This window comes from Ovis canadensis, chromosome 4 (assembly GCF_042477335.2).
Source record: "Ovis canadensis isolate MfBH-ARS-UI-01 breed Bighorn chromosome 4, ARS-UI_OviCan_v2, whole genome shotgun sequence".
NCBI lineage: Eukaryota > Metazoa > Chordata > Mammalia > Artiodactyla > Bovidae > Ovis > Ovis canadensis.
Window position 1 is genome coordinate 114,056,951 of NC_091248.1, and position 17,556 is coordinate 114,074,506.

A 17,556-nucleotide genomic window follows, 5' to 3' on the forward strand; every position below is an offset into this window, starting at 1 on the left:
ATTATGTTTTCTGCAGCCAATTTTAATGGATTAGAAGGTGCAGTGACTACCCTGGCTTTTAATCTTTTTTCTACCCAAATCTTCTGAAGGATATGACATTTAGAGTGCTCTTGAGTTGTTCACAGAAAGTCTTAGGATAGAGGCTATGGGAAGAGTATGTATCTTGAAAAGCTTTCTGGCCAGTGGAGAACAGAACTGCATTCAACATTCCAGTTGGATGTGTACCAATTCAGCAAAAGGCCTCAGCCAAAAGACCTGCTTCAAGGGACTCAGCCTGGTCAAAAGTTGTGGTGCATCAGCATCTCATATCACATCCAAGTTTACGGTAGTACTTCTCAATGAAGGCAGCATCAAGGGATGCTGGAATGTTATGTCAAAGTAATTGGGAGACACTACTGGCGCTCAGCGGATGGGAGCCCAGGACAGCTTACAGCACTTGGGCTAGCCCTGCACCACAAAGAACCATCCTACACAACTTCTGAATATTCTAGAAGACATTCATCTAGCCAAGATACTTGTTTATAATTAAGTGAATCTAGAAACAAATCATAAACATAAAGCACTTTCCCACAGTTTCAACATATGTTGAATTTAAAAGCAAACACTATGTAATTAAGGTACAACTGCAAATGCTTTGTTTGAAATTTTACTAAGAATTCTTCAGAAAAATCACACACATCATTAACGCTTCATGGTACCTGTGCTGTCAGTACATACATCTGTAACAATCTGCACTTTTAGTTGTCATATTCACAGTGATTCTACAAACAGATGCAAGCTCCTATTTCATAACGTACTGGGGAAAAAAAGTACTTTACAAACTTATATACACACACAAATCATTTGAGGATCCAGTTGAAATACTTATTTCAGCCCCTGAGAGTTTGCACCATAAGCTCCCAGGTGATACTAATGCTACCAGCCCAGAGGCCACACCCTAAGTAGCAGTACCAAGTATTTACACATAGAAACAGTCTTCTTATACTTTAATCTCTCCCTCATTTTTTCAAATTATGTACCTACCTAGACAAATTACATTATCAAGAAGTCATTTCATGAAACTCAAAGGTTGTTACAAAATACTATTTTTTAAAAAAACGTGGGTACTGGGTCTGAAAAGGTTAAAGACTGACTTATGGAAATAAATTCTGGCCAATAATTCAGCAATACTTTCATAAGAAACATTAAGACTTGTATATAATTACGGTGCACAGCCATAACAGTATATCTAAAGCACAAATCTCTCCATGTCATTCTGTTAAGATTAGTCAATAGCTTCCCATTGTCTTTAAGATAAAGTGCAAACTCATTAGCATGTTTTAAAAGCCCTTCGTTATCCCTTACCACTTACCTCCTCAGCCTCATCTCTCACCATTTCACTCTTAATTTTCCAGCCAAACAAATCATTTGAAGACCAAGCTTTTTAAAAAAAAAAAAAATCCAGAAGCACTCGTATAATCCCTATGCCTGATGCACTTTATACCAAAGATAGCCTTGGAAGTACGTACCTTCCCCGCCCCCCACCCCCCCCCACAGTCAGGTGCCATCTCTTGTGCCTCCACAACACACAGCACTCCTCACAGTATACAGCTGCTTTTATAAATAAACAGGGGCAACCTTTTATTGGTTTACATTCAATGTCTCACACAGTGCCTGGCACACTGCAGGTACTCAATAAATGCTTATGGAACAGTTAAACTCTGTTAGCATTGAACACAGAGAAGGTGCCTGGAAAATCCTACGGACAGAGGAGCTTGGCAGGCTTCAGTCCATGGGGTCGCTAGGAGTCAGACACGACTGAACGACTTCACTTTCACTTTTCACTTTCGTGCACTGGAAAAGGAAATGGCAACCCACTCCAGTGTTCTTGCCTGGAGAATCCCAGGGATGAGGGAGCCCAGTGGGCTGCCATCTATGGGGCTGCACACAGTCAGACACGACTGAAGCGACTTAGCAGCAGCAGCAGCATTGAACAAAAAGAGGAACCCATGTGTAAAACACTGGTGGGCCTTATTGTATTAGGAAATGATCTATAGGTGATAAAAACAGCCTGCCCAGGCAAGGGAAACTCAAGTAATTTCAATGTTCTATATTAAGTTGCACATTCGAGGTTCTATCTAAACATAAGTCAAGTAGCAAAACAGTAAATAAAAAAAGTAAAGAGTATGGGTAGTAGGCAGAACACCCTGCATATAACTATATTACCTATATATTCAAAGTCCTATATTTACTTCACAGTGAGTCAACTTGAGTACTAGCTGCTATATAAAAGGTTATATGATAGAATTATAAATGCCCAATGACATACCTAATGTGTAAAATGTCTTCCTATACTTTGGGAACACAAATGTTCATGGACATGTCATAGAAAATAAAAAATGTAGCGACAGGTGGAAAGATGAATAGACAAATGTGTGGATAAAGGAACCATATACACCACTGGTGTAAAATACACTGGAATAGGAGTCCTAAGACCAGGGAGGTGGGGTCAGTGGGGAATGAGGGTGGTTTCTAGTCCTGGCTCTGCTATGAAACAGCTAAGTCATCCTAGGCAAGTCATTCAACTTCTCTATGCCTCAGTTTCCCATTTGCAAAAGAAAATGGTTATGTTTTTAAAGTCTTTCAGTTCCTCAAACAAGCAGCTCTTTCACGCCATCATGCACCTGGGACACTTCTGCCCTTACTTGCTGCCCAGCTAATCCCTAGTCGTTTTTAATCATCCTTTCCTCAGGGAGGCTTTTCGTGGATCTCTGCACTAGCTAGATTACCTACTGTTTATATGTTCTCAAAAAGCCCTGTATCTCCCTATTTATAAATACTCAGCACACTTACAAATACTTAATTCTGTCTTCTCTACTGTCTGTAAGCTTTTAAGGGTAGAGACTGTGTCTGGCTTGCTAAACCATTTTATCTCCAACATCAAAGTACCTAACAGACTGCAAGTATTCAAGAGCTAATTTATAAAACAAATGAATACGGTTCTGACAAATCGAAATTTTTAGAATTTAGGAGATGATTACTCTAAGCATTATCTCTAACTACCATATCTTCTAAGATAGGTTTTTTTTCTATTAAGTGATAAATGGATAAATTTGATCATCAATCTTGGTGTGAAGTTGTCAGATATACAAAAATTATTTTCAAAATAAGCTTTAAATTTTCCTAAATGTTCCTATTCTGCTAATCAGAATTCAGCCAAATATCAAATTGTCCATCATCCAAAAATAAGTAAATGATAGGGATCTTCTTTGACTCAAAGTTACCCTAACAATTTGAAACTTGGCGATTTCTAACGAAGTCTTCCAATCTGAAAGAGTTAGGCAGTTACATTTTTTAAATTTTTTAAAGTATTATTTAGAAGTAGTAGGGTTTAATAACTAAAACACTAACGTTTGGTTTTCTTAGGGTTTCAAGAGAAACAAATGAGAGAAACTAATGCTTAAGAAAATTCACTGTCTTCTTACCAAGCAACATTGCTTTCAAAAGTATAAAACCAAGACAGTGATTTTTTAAGGTATATTTACATTCATGATAAAGTATTCTCTTTCATGAGTCATCCCCTAGATTAATTTCTTTCTGTGTAATAGTTCTTCAGATTAATCTTACTGACACTGTGTTATTTGAAATGAATATAAATCTCTGTACATAAGTAAAAACAAACTACAGATCTAAGTCACATCTCTAAGAAGAAGCAGAAACCTGTAAACCAAACATCAGACTGAGGCTATGGCTTCATTTTATCCAGCTTCTGGGTGGTACTTCTTTATCCAGCTTCTGTGGTAAGCCTCCAGTACCACAAGCGACTGGATTTGGTATTAATAAAACCAAGCACATCCATATCCAAGAGTTGTTAAATCAAAATTAAAGTTCCATTAATTTGCTGGAATAGCAGGAGTTCCTTGGTTGCCTAGTGGTTAGGGTTGCACACTTTCACTGCCAGGCCTAGGTTCAATCCCTGGTCAAGGGAAGGGAGATCCCACGAGGTGCATGAATGCCACCCTCCCCAAATTTTTTTTTACTGGAGTAGCAGCTTCAGAAAAGCAAACACAGATTAGCAGGAATAAAAAGAGGTAGGTAAATTAAAAACTTGCTTAAGCAAGAAATGTTCTCTGGTTGGAAAAAAGTAATGTTTAAAGAGGGAGACAGAAGCACTGATACAAAGTTGTGGCAGTGTTCAAGAGTGTAACGGGATTCTGCCTGTCTGGGAAGTTAAATGCTGTATGATTTAGGAAAAAGGGAGAACTGGCTGCTGAGGTCAAATCACAGGCCTAAAATGAGCTCCTTCCTTATCATTTATTAAAGATATGAACTCTAGATCCACCCCTTTGGTTTTGGAAGAAACCTCGTTTCTTGAAGATCACTGTAGTCCACTAATGCCAGCGTCTTGGATCTGAAAGTGAAAGTGAAGTCACTCAGTCGTGTCCGACTCTTTGTGATCCCATGGACTGCAGTCTACCAGGCTTCTCTGGAGTGGACTACCATTACCTTCTCCAGGGAATCTTCCTGACCCAGGGATTGAACCCAGGTCTCCTGCATTGCAGGCAGACACTTTACCCTCTGAGCCAAAGGGTATAGACAAAGATAGCCAAAGGGTATCTTGGACCAAGACCCTAGTAATTCATGAGCTGCCTCCACAATTGTTACCAATGACAGAGACTTCTTAGAAAGGCCACCCTGATGTTCTCCTCTGCAGATCTTGAAGCCCTTCACAGCCTCAATACATAGTTAACTAATCAGCAATAAATATATCTTATTCTTTCTAAACTGATTTTTACAAAATCAATTTTTAGACGCCTTGTGTTTCCTCCTTCTGGCACCTTTAGCCCTCTTAGACCAGTTCAAAGATTGCCGCCTCCCTAAGCATATTCACTATAATCCTTCCTCTGATTGCTGCCACCCTGAGCATTTCTATAAACCCTTCTCTAGGAATACTTCCGACAGATCCCGCAAATCCAGCTCTCTCCAACTTAAGTGAACATTCTGGCTGCCATTCAGTTTCTGTTTGCCTTCCCAACAATCTAGTCAGCATCTCCTGGTATATCAGGAACTAGACATTAGCAGACATGTATCCAAGAGCATTAAGGAAAGTAATGAGTTCGATGTTATTCTAATAAGCCTGGTAGAGGAAGGAGAGAAGAGTTAAGTAATAAACAGAAGGGTTAAGACCTCCCCTTTTCTCAACGAATGACAAAGAACCTCAACCACTGTTTCCCTCTGAATTCTCTCTCCTTCCCCAAAATTGGCTTAAAATGAACGAATAAAGAATGATGACACAGTAGAGTAACAATTTTATCACTGTTTTATAATCAAGGTTCACCACTTCAGCATGATTAAAAAAAAAAATACAGATCTCTGGTGGGTTCATGAAAGTACATCTCCACTGTTGGTCCTTAATACAGCTACAGAAAAGAGGAAAGAAACAGAGGTCATGTCACATGAGCCTTAAGAGCACAACAGAGACACTATCCAACGTCCACAGACTATGAGCACTGAAGGGGACTTCAGAGATCTAATTCAACTGCCCAGTTTCACAACGGAAGAAAATGAGCCAAGAAAGATTAAGACACTGGCCTAAGATCACAGCTGTCACTGGTTTCTTAGTGATTATTAAAAAATAATTTCCCATTATCTTCTAAGTTTTAGAATTTTCAGGTAAATCCTGCCATTGGGCAGGGCCAGCTACTATTTCCAAATAAACAAAAAGAAAAAATGCCAAGTTGAGAAAGAAAAGAGAAGACAACTTACCTCTGGGTCTGCTAGGCGCTGAGACAGACCTACAACAAAGACGAGGTTTTTTTGTACAACACGTACACTAGCCAAATGTTTGCGATTTTCTGATATTTTCTGTTTTCTCTCATTTTGTTTCTGTTTTTTCTCATTCTTTATCCTTTGCAGTTCTTCCTGGGAGAGTGGTTTATAAACTGCTGGGTCTTCTGGATATGGCTTTAGGCATAAAACAAACACAGAAGTTAGCATTAAATGAACAGAAAACTGTGAATATAGAATTTCCAAATGCTGGATGATGTGTATGCAGTTATTTGCTACATCTCCCTTGTTCTGAATCTTCTAATCTTCTAAACATTTTATTTAATATAAGTTAAATGTTACATAAATTAAATGTTTTTAAATACTTTTAAAACCACTTTTAGTGCTAAAACTTAAATATCACCAAAGGTTCTAAAATTTTAAAAAACCAACCTGGTATTACCGACAATGCCTAGCACACAGTTTACAGAAAAATTAGGCTTTTAAGGTATTATGTAAGGGGCAAAGAGTACAAAATATCATCTAAATATGGATTTACTGTATTACAATCAACAAACATTTAATGAAAACATACTATGTGTTTGAAGATTAATGAAGTACTTATTCTTTAATAGGTAGACATTTCCTGTCAAAGGAGATGGACAAATAAACAATACACAGATACTCTGGCTCAGCAGTTTGAACTGAGCTTCAGCACTTATTATCCACATGGCTTTAAACAAGTCAACAGAACTCTGTCTCTATACCCGTGTAAGTAAAATGAAAATAATCTTAAAGGCTGATATAAAAATAACACTCGTAAAGCAATTATTGTAACTGGCCCACATTAATCTCTCAATAAATACTAGCAATTACACCACTGTAATGTTTTTCTCTCTCATCATTACAATTTTGTTTTCATTCCTACTGCTAATGCCAAGACTACCGATAGCCTGAATGAGAGCTGCAAACTGGCTTTGAATCTTGGATTTTTCTTTACTGAGAGACTTTGGCTAAGTTATACAATTCGTCTGCCTCAGTCTTCCATAAAATGGGAATCACAGTACTTTATTCAGAGGGTTTCTGTGAGAATTTTAAAAAGACAACACACTTATAAAGTGATTAAAACTGTGTCCTGCACAGAAGCATTCAATAAACCAGTTATTATTTCAGCTGGCCCTCTACAGGTTCTACATCCTCAGATTCAACCAAATGAAACTATTTGGGGGAAATAAATTCTAGAAAAAAAGTTCCAAAAACCAAAATTTGAATTTGTCATGCACCTAGCAACTATTTAATAGCATTTACATTGTATTTACAACTATTTATACAGCATTTACATTAGATATTAGAGACTATACATAATCTAGAGATGACTTAAATTACGTGGGAGGATGTGTGTAAGTTACACACAAACACTACACTATTTTATATGAGGAGCCTGAGCATCCACGGATTTTGGTATCTATGCAAGTGGCGTGGAGGGGGCTGTTCCTAGAAAAAAGTGCCCCACAGATACAAGAGACAAGTGTATTAACAAAAAGGTTAATAATAAATGGAAGATGGAACACACTAAACAGTAACATGTAAAGCTGAATGTGAAGAGATCCCAGAAATGGGAAACTGTGCCTATCAGAATACCAGAACCTGGGATTGACAGAAACGCTGCTGTCAAGAAAAAGTGGGAATGAGGACAAGAGAAGGGAGTATCCACAAGCACGGCACCGTGCATGCCTTTAATGTAAAGTTACTTTCCTCTTTTCCATACATAAGTTAAAAAAAAAATTAATCAAAAAAAAAAACAACACCCTCCAATATGTGTGCACACTCTGAGTAATGCTGAAGGCAATTAAGAAAGTGAGATTTCTTTTCCTGTTCCATTATTTTTACTAGTAATTGCATAAAGTCTCCAAAACTCCTGTTCTTAAATATTTAGCCATAACTCTTAGTGGTCCTGCAGAATGTAAGTGCCCATTCCATTCAATTCCCACATTTAGAAATGTGAATCTTTTAGCTAATTGGTCCTTTTTGGCATACTCCAACATATTAGTGAGTAAGAGGCATATAAAACAGCTGACTCAGTAATTTACCTGACTTTTGCATGACCTAAGGGTTTTATTCCAGGGTCAAATATATAGTTTGTGTCATACATTTTAGGAGCTTACTAATATTTGCCACATTAATACCAAGCTACTTCTAGAATTAGAAATTCAGCACTACTAATTTTCTTTTTTAAAAAAAATCTTATTTCAAAGAGTTCTTACATTTTAATTTGAGGAACTAAATGGTTAGAGATCTATTACAATAAATTCAATTCTTCAACCGATGTAACCGCGCCTATTTAAATTTTTTCTCTCTTTTCTATACTCACACTTCTTTACCTATATTATCTTCTTTCAAATCAATCCATCTGCCTGGATGATATTAATCCCATGAAACTATTTAAAACTACAGAGGCAAAAGTATAAAAATGAACTACATACAAACCAATTTAAATACCTTTCCACAATATCACTTACATTTTCATTTGCTATTTTCTACCACAGGATTTCTGGAAAGCTCCTTTTAGAGCATTTATTAAGTTTATTTGAAAGCTGTTGCCCTTCACTAACATGTGTAGTGGTGATAATCCACTCCCTGAGTCGATCGAGCCTTTAGATTGTTCCCAGAGCCATTTCAAAGCCTGGTCCGTGCATCTTTCTAGCAGTCCATGATAAGTGTAAAAACTGAGAAAAAGCACTTGGAAACTTTTACAGCAACTTAACATTTCCACAGCGTTCAAGTATGTCATCAGTGGGCTCTAAAGAATAAGATATTTATCAGTGTGGTTGTTATCAAGCTTGGGTGGTAAATCACGTGACACAAGCTGGGTACTAGGCGCGCTCAACAGAACCTGTGTCAGTTCCCAGCAGGCTGTGCTGGGGCGGGCGCGGGGATACATCTGGTTCTGCATCAGAGAGAGTCTGAGAAACACTAGTGTAACTTTTCTGAGAACACGAAGATTTGACAAGCATTCAGGTTTTTTTCTTTGCAAGCCATCTCTGACATTGTAAAATCCTAATAAAAGATGATGCAAAATAATATAAACACCTCCAATAAATGAAGAATGAAAATGACCAAAAATCAGGTTGTGGTATCAATTCTCATAAAGTGTATTACTGATGTATCATTATATTGAGTTTGTAACACTGGTTATCCCAGTCTTTTTCTATATTACTCCAAGTTTTTTCTGTGGAAATTAATACTTCTATCAGTCTTCAAAGGCAACTTTCAGTTCAGTCGCTCTGGACTATAACTGCTATATAATGATAGCTTACACATACCAATACAGAAAGATACCACTACAGGAGAACAAGATAAATTAGTTCATTATGATTTATCCTCCAAAATCCTCTTACTCCAGGCAACTTAAAAGAGGTTATAAATACTAACTTTTTAATCAACATATTTGTGAATCTGCATCTCTGTTGTTAGGAAGAATTAAACAAATTGTTTCAGATAATAGAAATCTGGTAATTTAACCTAAACACAAATGAAAAATATACAAAATTTTATCAGTCTCAACCTGTCTAAAGGTTTCATAAAAAGTTGGTAAAGCACACATTCTATGATGGTTCCTCCTTCACACACACCACCATTAAATACCTACTCTACAAATCCAATAGAAAATTAATCATCTGATACAGTAAGATGAGGAAAGAAGCTAGATTAAAGATGGGAGATGAAAACACATAATTTGAACAGCTGCAGAAAAACACTGTGACTCACAAAACTAGTAACCTTAGTACTAAAAATGAATATAAAGAAAAATACATCTGGTCTACTTTTTGACTGAAACACAATGTTAAACCTAATATTCTAGGAATACAGGATCAAATAAAAAGCTATAAGCAAAAAATTTTTCTTTAACTTTTCTACTGCATGTTACAAACTAGTGATAAATAGGATACTTATGGAGAAGCATTTTAAATGTGCAAAATATTTTTAGTAGTGTTAATTTGCCAACAGATTGCCAAACTACTAATTAAGATGGTTTATAGTCTTTAATATAATCACTTAATTCCTTTCATATGTATAGTTATGCTTCCACTTTTATTCCCAATTTACATGTATATTTAGATGTGTCGTCCATTTTATTTTCTAATCAGATTTACCAGGACCTTGATTATTTTATTGGTTGTTTCAAAGAACCAGATTCAACTTTTATGGAAATACAGCTTTCCTATTTCATTAAATTCTACTTAATCCCTACTTTCTACTGTCATAATGTTTATTCTTTTCCTAGTTTCTTAACCCGGAAATATGTTCATTTATTTTTGCTCTTCATTTTCTAATAAATGCATTTACAGCTTCATCTTTTCCTCTTGCTAAAGACAATGAAAAATACTGGGTAAAACTTTTCAAACCAACATCTTAAAAACAATAATGATCTGCAGTGGTGAAGTCCCAAGCAAATTTCTGGATAAAAGTCAAAACCCAAAGAGATAAGCGGAAAGGCTGAGTAACAACCAATGGGAGAGAAGGACAAATGAGGGAAGAAGCACAGCATTCAAAATCCAAAACTAGTCCACAGTGAAGAGTTCTGGGGAGATCAGTCCCATGATAAGCTGAGACCAGTTCACCACCAAAGGGCTCATATTCTTTTAGGGTTAAGTACAGACTACAGAAAGGTCAGAACAAGGTAAGAAAAAAGGAAAAGGGTGAAGGAAAAAACCATCCTAGAAAAGCTGAAACCAGCCCCAGGGAAGATGTGCACCTGAGAGAACAAAAGATTAAGGCATCCCTAATGGCAATGTTCACACGTTCCAGCAAAAGGCAAACCAAAGCCTATCTACAGGACGGCAAATTTATCCTGGGCCTCAGAGAAATGCACAAATAACTCAGTGACAACCTCGAAGCTGATACAGACAACAAATCACAGAAAGAAAGAAATCAACAAGAAGAACAACCAGCAGAAACATCCCTCACGGACTTCAGCAACTGGAATTATTGGACAGATTTTAAAACAAGAATGATTATCTGTTTAAACAAATATATGACAAACTTGAAAATATCTGCAGGGTATAAAAATCTTTTTTAAAAAATCAAGTAGCAAAAAAGAACATACGTTACTTTTCGAAATGGAAAACAAAATTTTAAAATTCGGTAGACTAGGCCTTATATAATATTTAACTTACATGCTGAGTACATCATGCAAAATGCTGGACTAGATGACTTCAAGCTGGAATCAAGAATGCAGGGGGAAATAACAATAACCTCAGATATGCAGATGACACCACCTCATGGCAGAAAGCAAAGAGGAACTAAAGAGCCTCTTGATGAAAGTTAAAGAGAAGAGCAAAAAAGCTGGCTTAAAACTCAACATTCAAAAAACGAAGTTCATGGCATCAGATTCCAGAACTTCATGGCAAACAGATGGGGAAACAATGACAGACTTTATTTTCCTGGGCTCCAAAATCACTGCAGATGGGGACTGCAGCCATGAAATTAAAAGACGCTTGCTTCTTGCAAGAAAAGCTATGACCAACCTAGACAGCACATTAAAAAGCAGAGACATTACTTTGCCAACAAAGGTTCATCTAGTCAAAGCTATGATTTTTCCAGTAGTCATGTATGGATGTGAGAGTTGGACTATAAAGAAAGCTGAGCACTGAAGAATTGATGCTTTTGAACTGTGGTGTTAGAGAAGACTGTTGAGAGTCCCTTGGACTGCAAGGAGATCAAAGCAGTCAGTCCTAAAGGAAATCAAATCAGTCCTGAATATTCACTAGAAGGACTGATGCTGAAGCTGAACCTCCAATACTCTGGCCACCTGATGCGAAGAACTGATTCATCTGAAAAGACGCTGATGCTGGGAAAGATTGAAGGCAGGTGGGGAAGGTGACGACAGAGGATGAGATGGTTAGATGGCATCACCGACTCAATAGACATGAGTTTGAGCAAGCTCTGGGAGTTGGTAATGGACAGGGAAACCTGGCATGCTGCAGTCCATGGGGTCACAAAGTGTCAGATACAACTGAGTGACTGAACTGAACTGAGACTAGACCTAAAAAAATTGATTAGAAGGAATCATCTATAATGCATTAAAGGAAGAAAAAGAAACAAAAAAGAGATGAAAAGACATGGCCAATAGTGAAAAAGAACTGGAAAATATTTAATCAGAGTCCCAGAAAGAGAGGAAAGAGAATAACGGCAACAGCTGACTAGATAACAGCTTAATTTTTTCCTGAACTAATGAAACTCTAGATTTGATGATTTTGAATTCTGGGGCTGGAGAAGACTCTTGACAGTCCCATGGACAGCAAAGAGATCAAACCAGTCAATCCTAAAGGAAATCAACCCTAACTATGCATTGAAAGGACTGATGCTGAAGCTCCAATACCTTGGCCACCTGATGTGAAGAGCCGACTCATTGGGAAAGACCCTGATGCTGGGAAAGACTGAAGGCAGAAGAGGGCAAGAGAGGATGAGATGGTTGCATGGCATCACCAACTCACTAGACATGAATTGGAGCAAACTCCAGGAGATAGTGAAGGACAGGGACGCCTGGCCTGCTGTAGTCCATGGGGTCTCAAAGAGTCACACACAACTTAGCGACTGAACAGCAACAATGAAATCCACCAAATCCACAGATTCAAAAAGCCCTACAAACCTCAAGCAGAATAAATAGAAATACACAAGTGAGTTCTACATTTTGGAACTGATTGATAGTCAATTTTTGTGCCCAATACAATGTATTTTAAAGTTTTGTACAAATTTATTTGTACAAAGTTGTATGTGTGCACAAACACACATACTTGCTGTGTTAATCAAATTTTTCATTCCTTCTGTGTACTTCATGTGCATGTGTGCTAATAAGTCCCTTTATGTCACACTGATTCTGTGTGACATAGTTCTAAACTACAGAAATTAGAAGCCCCTCGATTATGAAAGTGGGTGCAGTTTTTCCTGGTATTTACAACAGCTCAATATACTTCAAAGCTATACTATGTAAATAAAAGTTTTATGACTCTAGGGGATCTTTCATCAGTAAGAAAAATATCCTCTTTAACTACTTTCAAAATGTGTTGATCTTGAATCTGATTATGACCAAGTCTGAGTCTGAGTGAACTCCGGGAGTTGGTGATGGACAGGGAGGGCTGGCGTGCTGCGATTCATGGGGTCGCAAAGAGTCGGACATGACTGAGCGACTAAACTGAACTGAACTGAATATCAGTACTATCATACTTTCTTTCCTATGGTTTCCATTTGTCTACTCTTCCCCCCCCCCCCCAGTTTCATGATCTATTTCTTACGTGTTCCCAGTCAAACAGTTCTACAAGGTTTATCAGGAAATAGAGCAGTCCCCTATATGCTGCCCCCTCAACAGCTGCCTCCCCCTATAAATAAGCTGTTTATTATTTCACATGATTCCTTTGTAATTTACTATCACATCACTAAATAACATGCTTGTACTACTACTTCTTGATTTTTTCAGTATTAAATATTATGCAAAATCAAGATTTAGCTTTCTTTCAGCCAGTCTAACAACATATTCCAAGTCCACTTTCTAACCTTCCATTCTAATTTCATTAGGCCAATAGTCATAATTACATTATTACAAAGTTCAAATATTATTTATACACTTTCACCTCCAGCTATGGCAGATTAGATGGTTAACAGACTAGGGATACCAGCATAAACAACTAGAAAACTAGACAAAATGTATGAAATAACTGTTTTCAGACACTGAACAACAGGGAATGAACAGCAAGCAGATCTATGACCTCTGAGAGAAAAGAAATAAGGCAGATAGAAACCATGAGTGTCCCAGTTTTCTGCTCTTCTGGCACTTACTGGACTCTGGCACTGGTTCTAACAGTCACACTGAGCAGAAGGGACAGTGTTCAAAATTTGAAGAGGCTGAAGCAACTGAAATTTACAGGGCAAAAATACCACAAAGAGTGAACTAATACAAAAAGAGTTCCAGAAATCAATATAGAAGAATCCTGTGGTATCCAGTTTTCATAATAGCCCTCCTGATAGAATGTCAACAGTGAATCTGGAAAGGAAATCAAAAAGAATTAACACCAGTCACATGTACACTCTTTCAGAATACAGATGAGGAGGAAACACTTCTGAGGCAAGTATTTCTTTGGTACCAAATCGAAAAACAGTATAAAAGAAAGCCACAGATAAATACTTCTCATAGCACAGATATAAAACTCCTTATGAAAATATTAGCAAATTGAAAATAAAAAGGATAACACATCATGACACATAAACCAAACAAGATTTACCCTTGGGAGGGAAGGTTGATTAAAAAAAAAAAAAAATCAATCAACCTAAATCACTGTTTCTACAGAACAAAGGAGGTAACACACGATCACCTCGACAGAAGCAGAAAAGGCACCGACAAAATCCAACACCCACTCCATGATTAAAAACTCAGTAACCAAAGAATAAAAGCAAATGTCCTCAACCTGATACAGATCATCTACAAAAAAATGGTGACATACTTAATAATGAAATACTCGATGCCTTCCCAATAAGATTGGAAACAAACAAGGATATGTGCTTGTAACACTTTCATCCAAGATTATAGTGTAGAGCTTTGTTGTTGTTCAGTCGCTAAGTCATGTCCAACTTATCCAAGTGCAATATGGCAAGAAAAATAATTTTTAAAAAATAAAGACTGAAAAGAAATAAAGCTGTCTTAATTTACAGAAGGCGTAACCATCTATTTAGAAAATCCCAACAAATCTATTTAACAAAAATCAATTACTCTACCTATAAAAATGAACAATTAGAAAATGAAATCTTAAAAGGCATATCATGTGCCACAGCTCAAAAAACATAAAACAGTCATAGGCAAATATAACAAAACATGCTGTACTACTCTGTACACTGCAACTATAGAACAGTGTTTCTGAAATGTAGAAAAATAAACCTTATTCATGAACTACATGCTGCTGCTGCTAAGTCGCTTCAGTCATGTCCGACTCTGTGCGACCCCATAGACAGCAGCCCACCAGGCTCCGCCGCCCCTGGGATTCTCCAGGCAACAGTACTAGAGTGGGTTGCCATTTCCTTCTCCAATGCATGAAAGTGAAAAGTGAAAGTGAAGTTGCTCAGTCATGTCCAACTCTTCGTGACCCCAGGGACTGCAGCCTACCAGGCTCCTCCGTCCATGGGATTTTCCAGGCAAGAGTACTGGAGTGAGGTGCCATTGCCTTCTCCTCATGAACTACATAAGTCAACATTTTTAAGATATAATTTTTCCTCAAATAGACCTGTCTACTCAATGCAATCTCAATCAAAATTCCAGTAGGCTTTTTGTACAAAATGACAAATGAATTAAAAAACTTATGTGGAAAGGCTAACGTTTAGCTACCCACATATCAGTCTGAAACGACCGATTCCTGATCTTTTATGTGCAATCTACCTCTTCCTCTTTGGAAACTTGTAGAACCTCTTTCTCTTTGGTACTTTGATATTTAGAAATAAAAGTTTGTGGGACTTCCTTGGAGGTTCAGTAGTTAAGAGTCTGCCTGACAATGCAGGGGACACAGGTTCAATCCCTGGTCCAGGAAGATTCCACATGGCACAGAGCAAGTAAGCAAGGGTGCGACAGCTGCTGAGTCCACGTGCCTAGAGCCTGTGCTCTGACCGCAATGAGAAGCTCATACACTGCAACAGAGAGAAGCAAGCCCTGCTCGCCATAACTCGAGAAAGCCTGCACACAGCAACAAAGACCCAGTGCAGCCATAAATAAATATTTTTAAAAAGGTCCTTGACTTTGTTTAATACCTGAACAATTATTATTTAAAAAGTTTGTGCCTGGCACTTGATAGGCATTTTTGATTCTTGGGGGTTTTTTTTCTCCTTTTTTTTTTTTGAGGTAACTCTAGTTTATAACCTTCTGTAAGTTTCAAGCGTACAACGTTTTATTTCTACTTCTGTGTACCATACAGCATGCTCACAACCAAAAATTTAGTTTCTATCTGTCACCAGTTGATGCCGTTTATCTATTTCACGCTCCCTCTTTACCCTTTCCCCTCTGATGACCATTACCCTGCTCTCTGTGTCTGTGTTTTTATTTTGTTTGTTCATTTATCTTGCTTTGTTTATGTATTCCACATATGAGTGAAATCATACAGTATTTGTCTTTCTAACTTATTTCGCTTAGCATTGACCCTTCAAGGTCCACCCATGCTGTTGCAAATGGCAAATGGCACTACTTGTTAAGAGATCATTTCAACTTCATCCAAAAACTCTTTCCTTGAGTTATTTCTGCTATCATATTTAATTTTCAATAACTGTTTATTGTTCCCTGAATTTTTTAATACCATCTTATTCTTGTTTCATGGATGCAGTAGCTTCCATTATTTCTGAGGTGAAAATAACACATTTGTTGAAGTTTTCATTTCCTTGACCAGTCTCTAATTTTCATGAGAATCAACACTGTATGGTGCTACGTCCGTGTACCACCCATATTCCCACATCTGCTGTTTCCACCAGGTATTTTTCTCAGGTATGCTGTACTAAAAGGACATGCAAAAGCAGTCTAAAGAATGACCTCTGCCTATGTTTAGGGAAGCACTAAGGTCTTCTTGACCCCACCAACCTAAGCAACTAGGACCACAGAGAAATGCTCAACTTCATGTTTTTATAACCTTCCTCTCTCTGCTTTTCAAAGCGATGTAAACAAAAGAGGTCCTTTCTGCAAAAAGACAGGTATCATCTTGTGGGCCAAAATCAGGCACTGGCTTTGACTAGCCCCCACCTGCATCTCCAAGTTTATTTAAATCATCTCAGTTGGCCATCTCACAGAATGCCTTCTACAGATTTTGCCCGCAGAGTTGGGCTACATGTAAATTATAGCTTCATGGTCCTCTCCAGAAACACCTGTGGTTTTCTTATGTGTTAACATAACCACTGAAGCTGGTCTCCAGAGATGTAAAGATCTTCTGGTCCCTGACTGAGATGGGTAGCTTCATAATTTTGGGTGTCCAAAACTCTCCAGCAAAGCTAAGTCAGATTTGAAGACTTTGCCTGACCTGTACTATCTGCATTCCACAACTCATGCCATGAGATGGGTATGAGCAAGGTCTGACAGTTAAGAGACTAAGGAGAGGTTCTAAGAGTTGGATATTAAATCAACAGGAAGAAAAAAAATACTCCTGGTCTATTTACGATAAATGACTCATCTCATATTTCTTTAATCTGGATTTTTTTTCTTTTTCTATAAATGTTGGAAAGCATAATCTCACATCTTTTCCACTGACTCTCTCTTGTGATTTCACTCAGTGTCATTAATTTACAAAAACATTCTATATATTAACTTCCAAATTTGTAACTCCATATCCAAACCAACTTGAATAAAATCACCTGTCTATTCACCACCTCCATTTACATCTCTAATAGGAATCTCAAACCTAACATATTTAAAACCAAATTCCTGATATTCTCAAAAAACCTATTCCTATTATAGTCTTCCCCATCTCAGTTAACAGCCATTCTCTACTTCTAGTTTTTCAGTTCAAAATCTTGCTGTCATCCTCAACTCTTCTACTTGTATTGTTAAAAAACATATATATATAGTTTTGTAACTACATTAATTAACACTTAAATAGATCGCACCTTTTTTCATTCATATAACATATGTTAACTGCCCACTAGATTTTAAATAAAAGACTGGACAATGCATTGTCTTCTGAGTTTCAGGTTGTTAATTTTTTTCTTTTTTAAATAATGCAGGTATCTGAAACACATTTCTACTTTATCAAAATTTGGTAATAATGAACCCAACAGCTCTTTTAATGGGTAAAA

The 17,556-nt window shown here is 37.3% G+C and overlaps 1 protein-coding gene across 6 annotated transcripts in view; it reads right to left on the reverse strand.

Annotated features, from left to right (window-relative positions):
- The window catches only part of CNOT4 (CCR4-NOT transcription complex subunit 4), a 150,957-nt gene that overhangs the window by 59,860 nt on the left and 73,541 nt on the right, over positions 1–17,556 (reverse strand). For all 6 annotated transcript variants that reach the window (XM_069588451.1, XM_069588452.1, XM_069588450.1 and 3 more), the window contains exon 3: positions 5,746–5,943. In XM_069588451.1, coding sequence (XP_069444552.1) covers positions 5,746–5,943 — 198 coding nt within the window. The remainder of the gene's footprint in view (positions 1–5,745; positions 5,944–17,556) is intronic.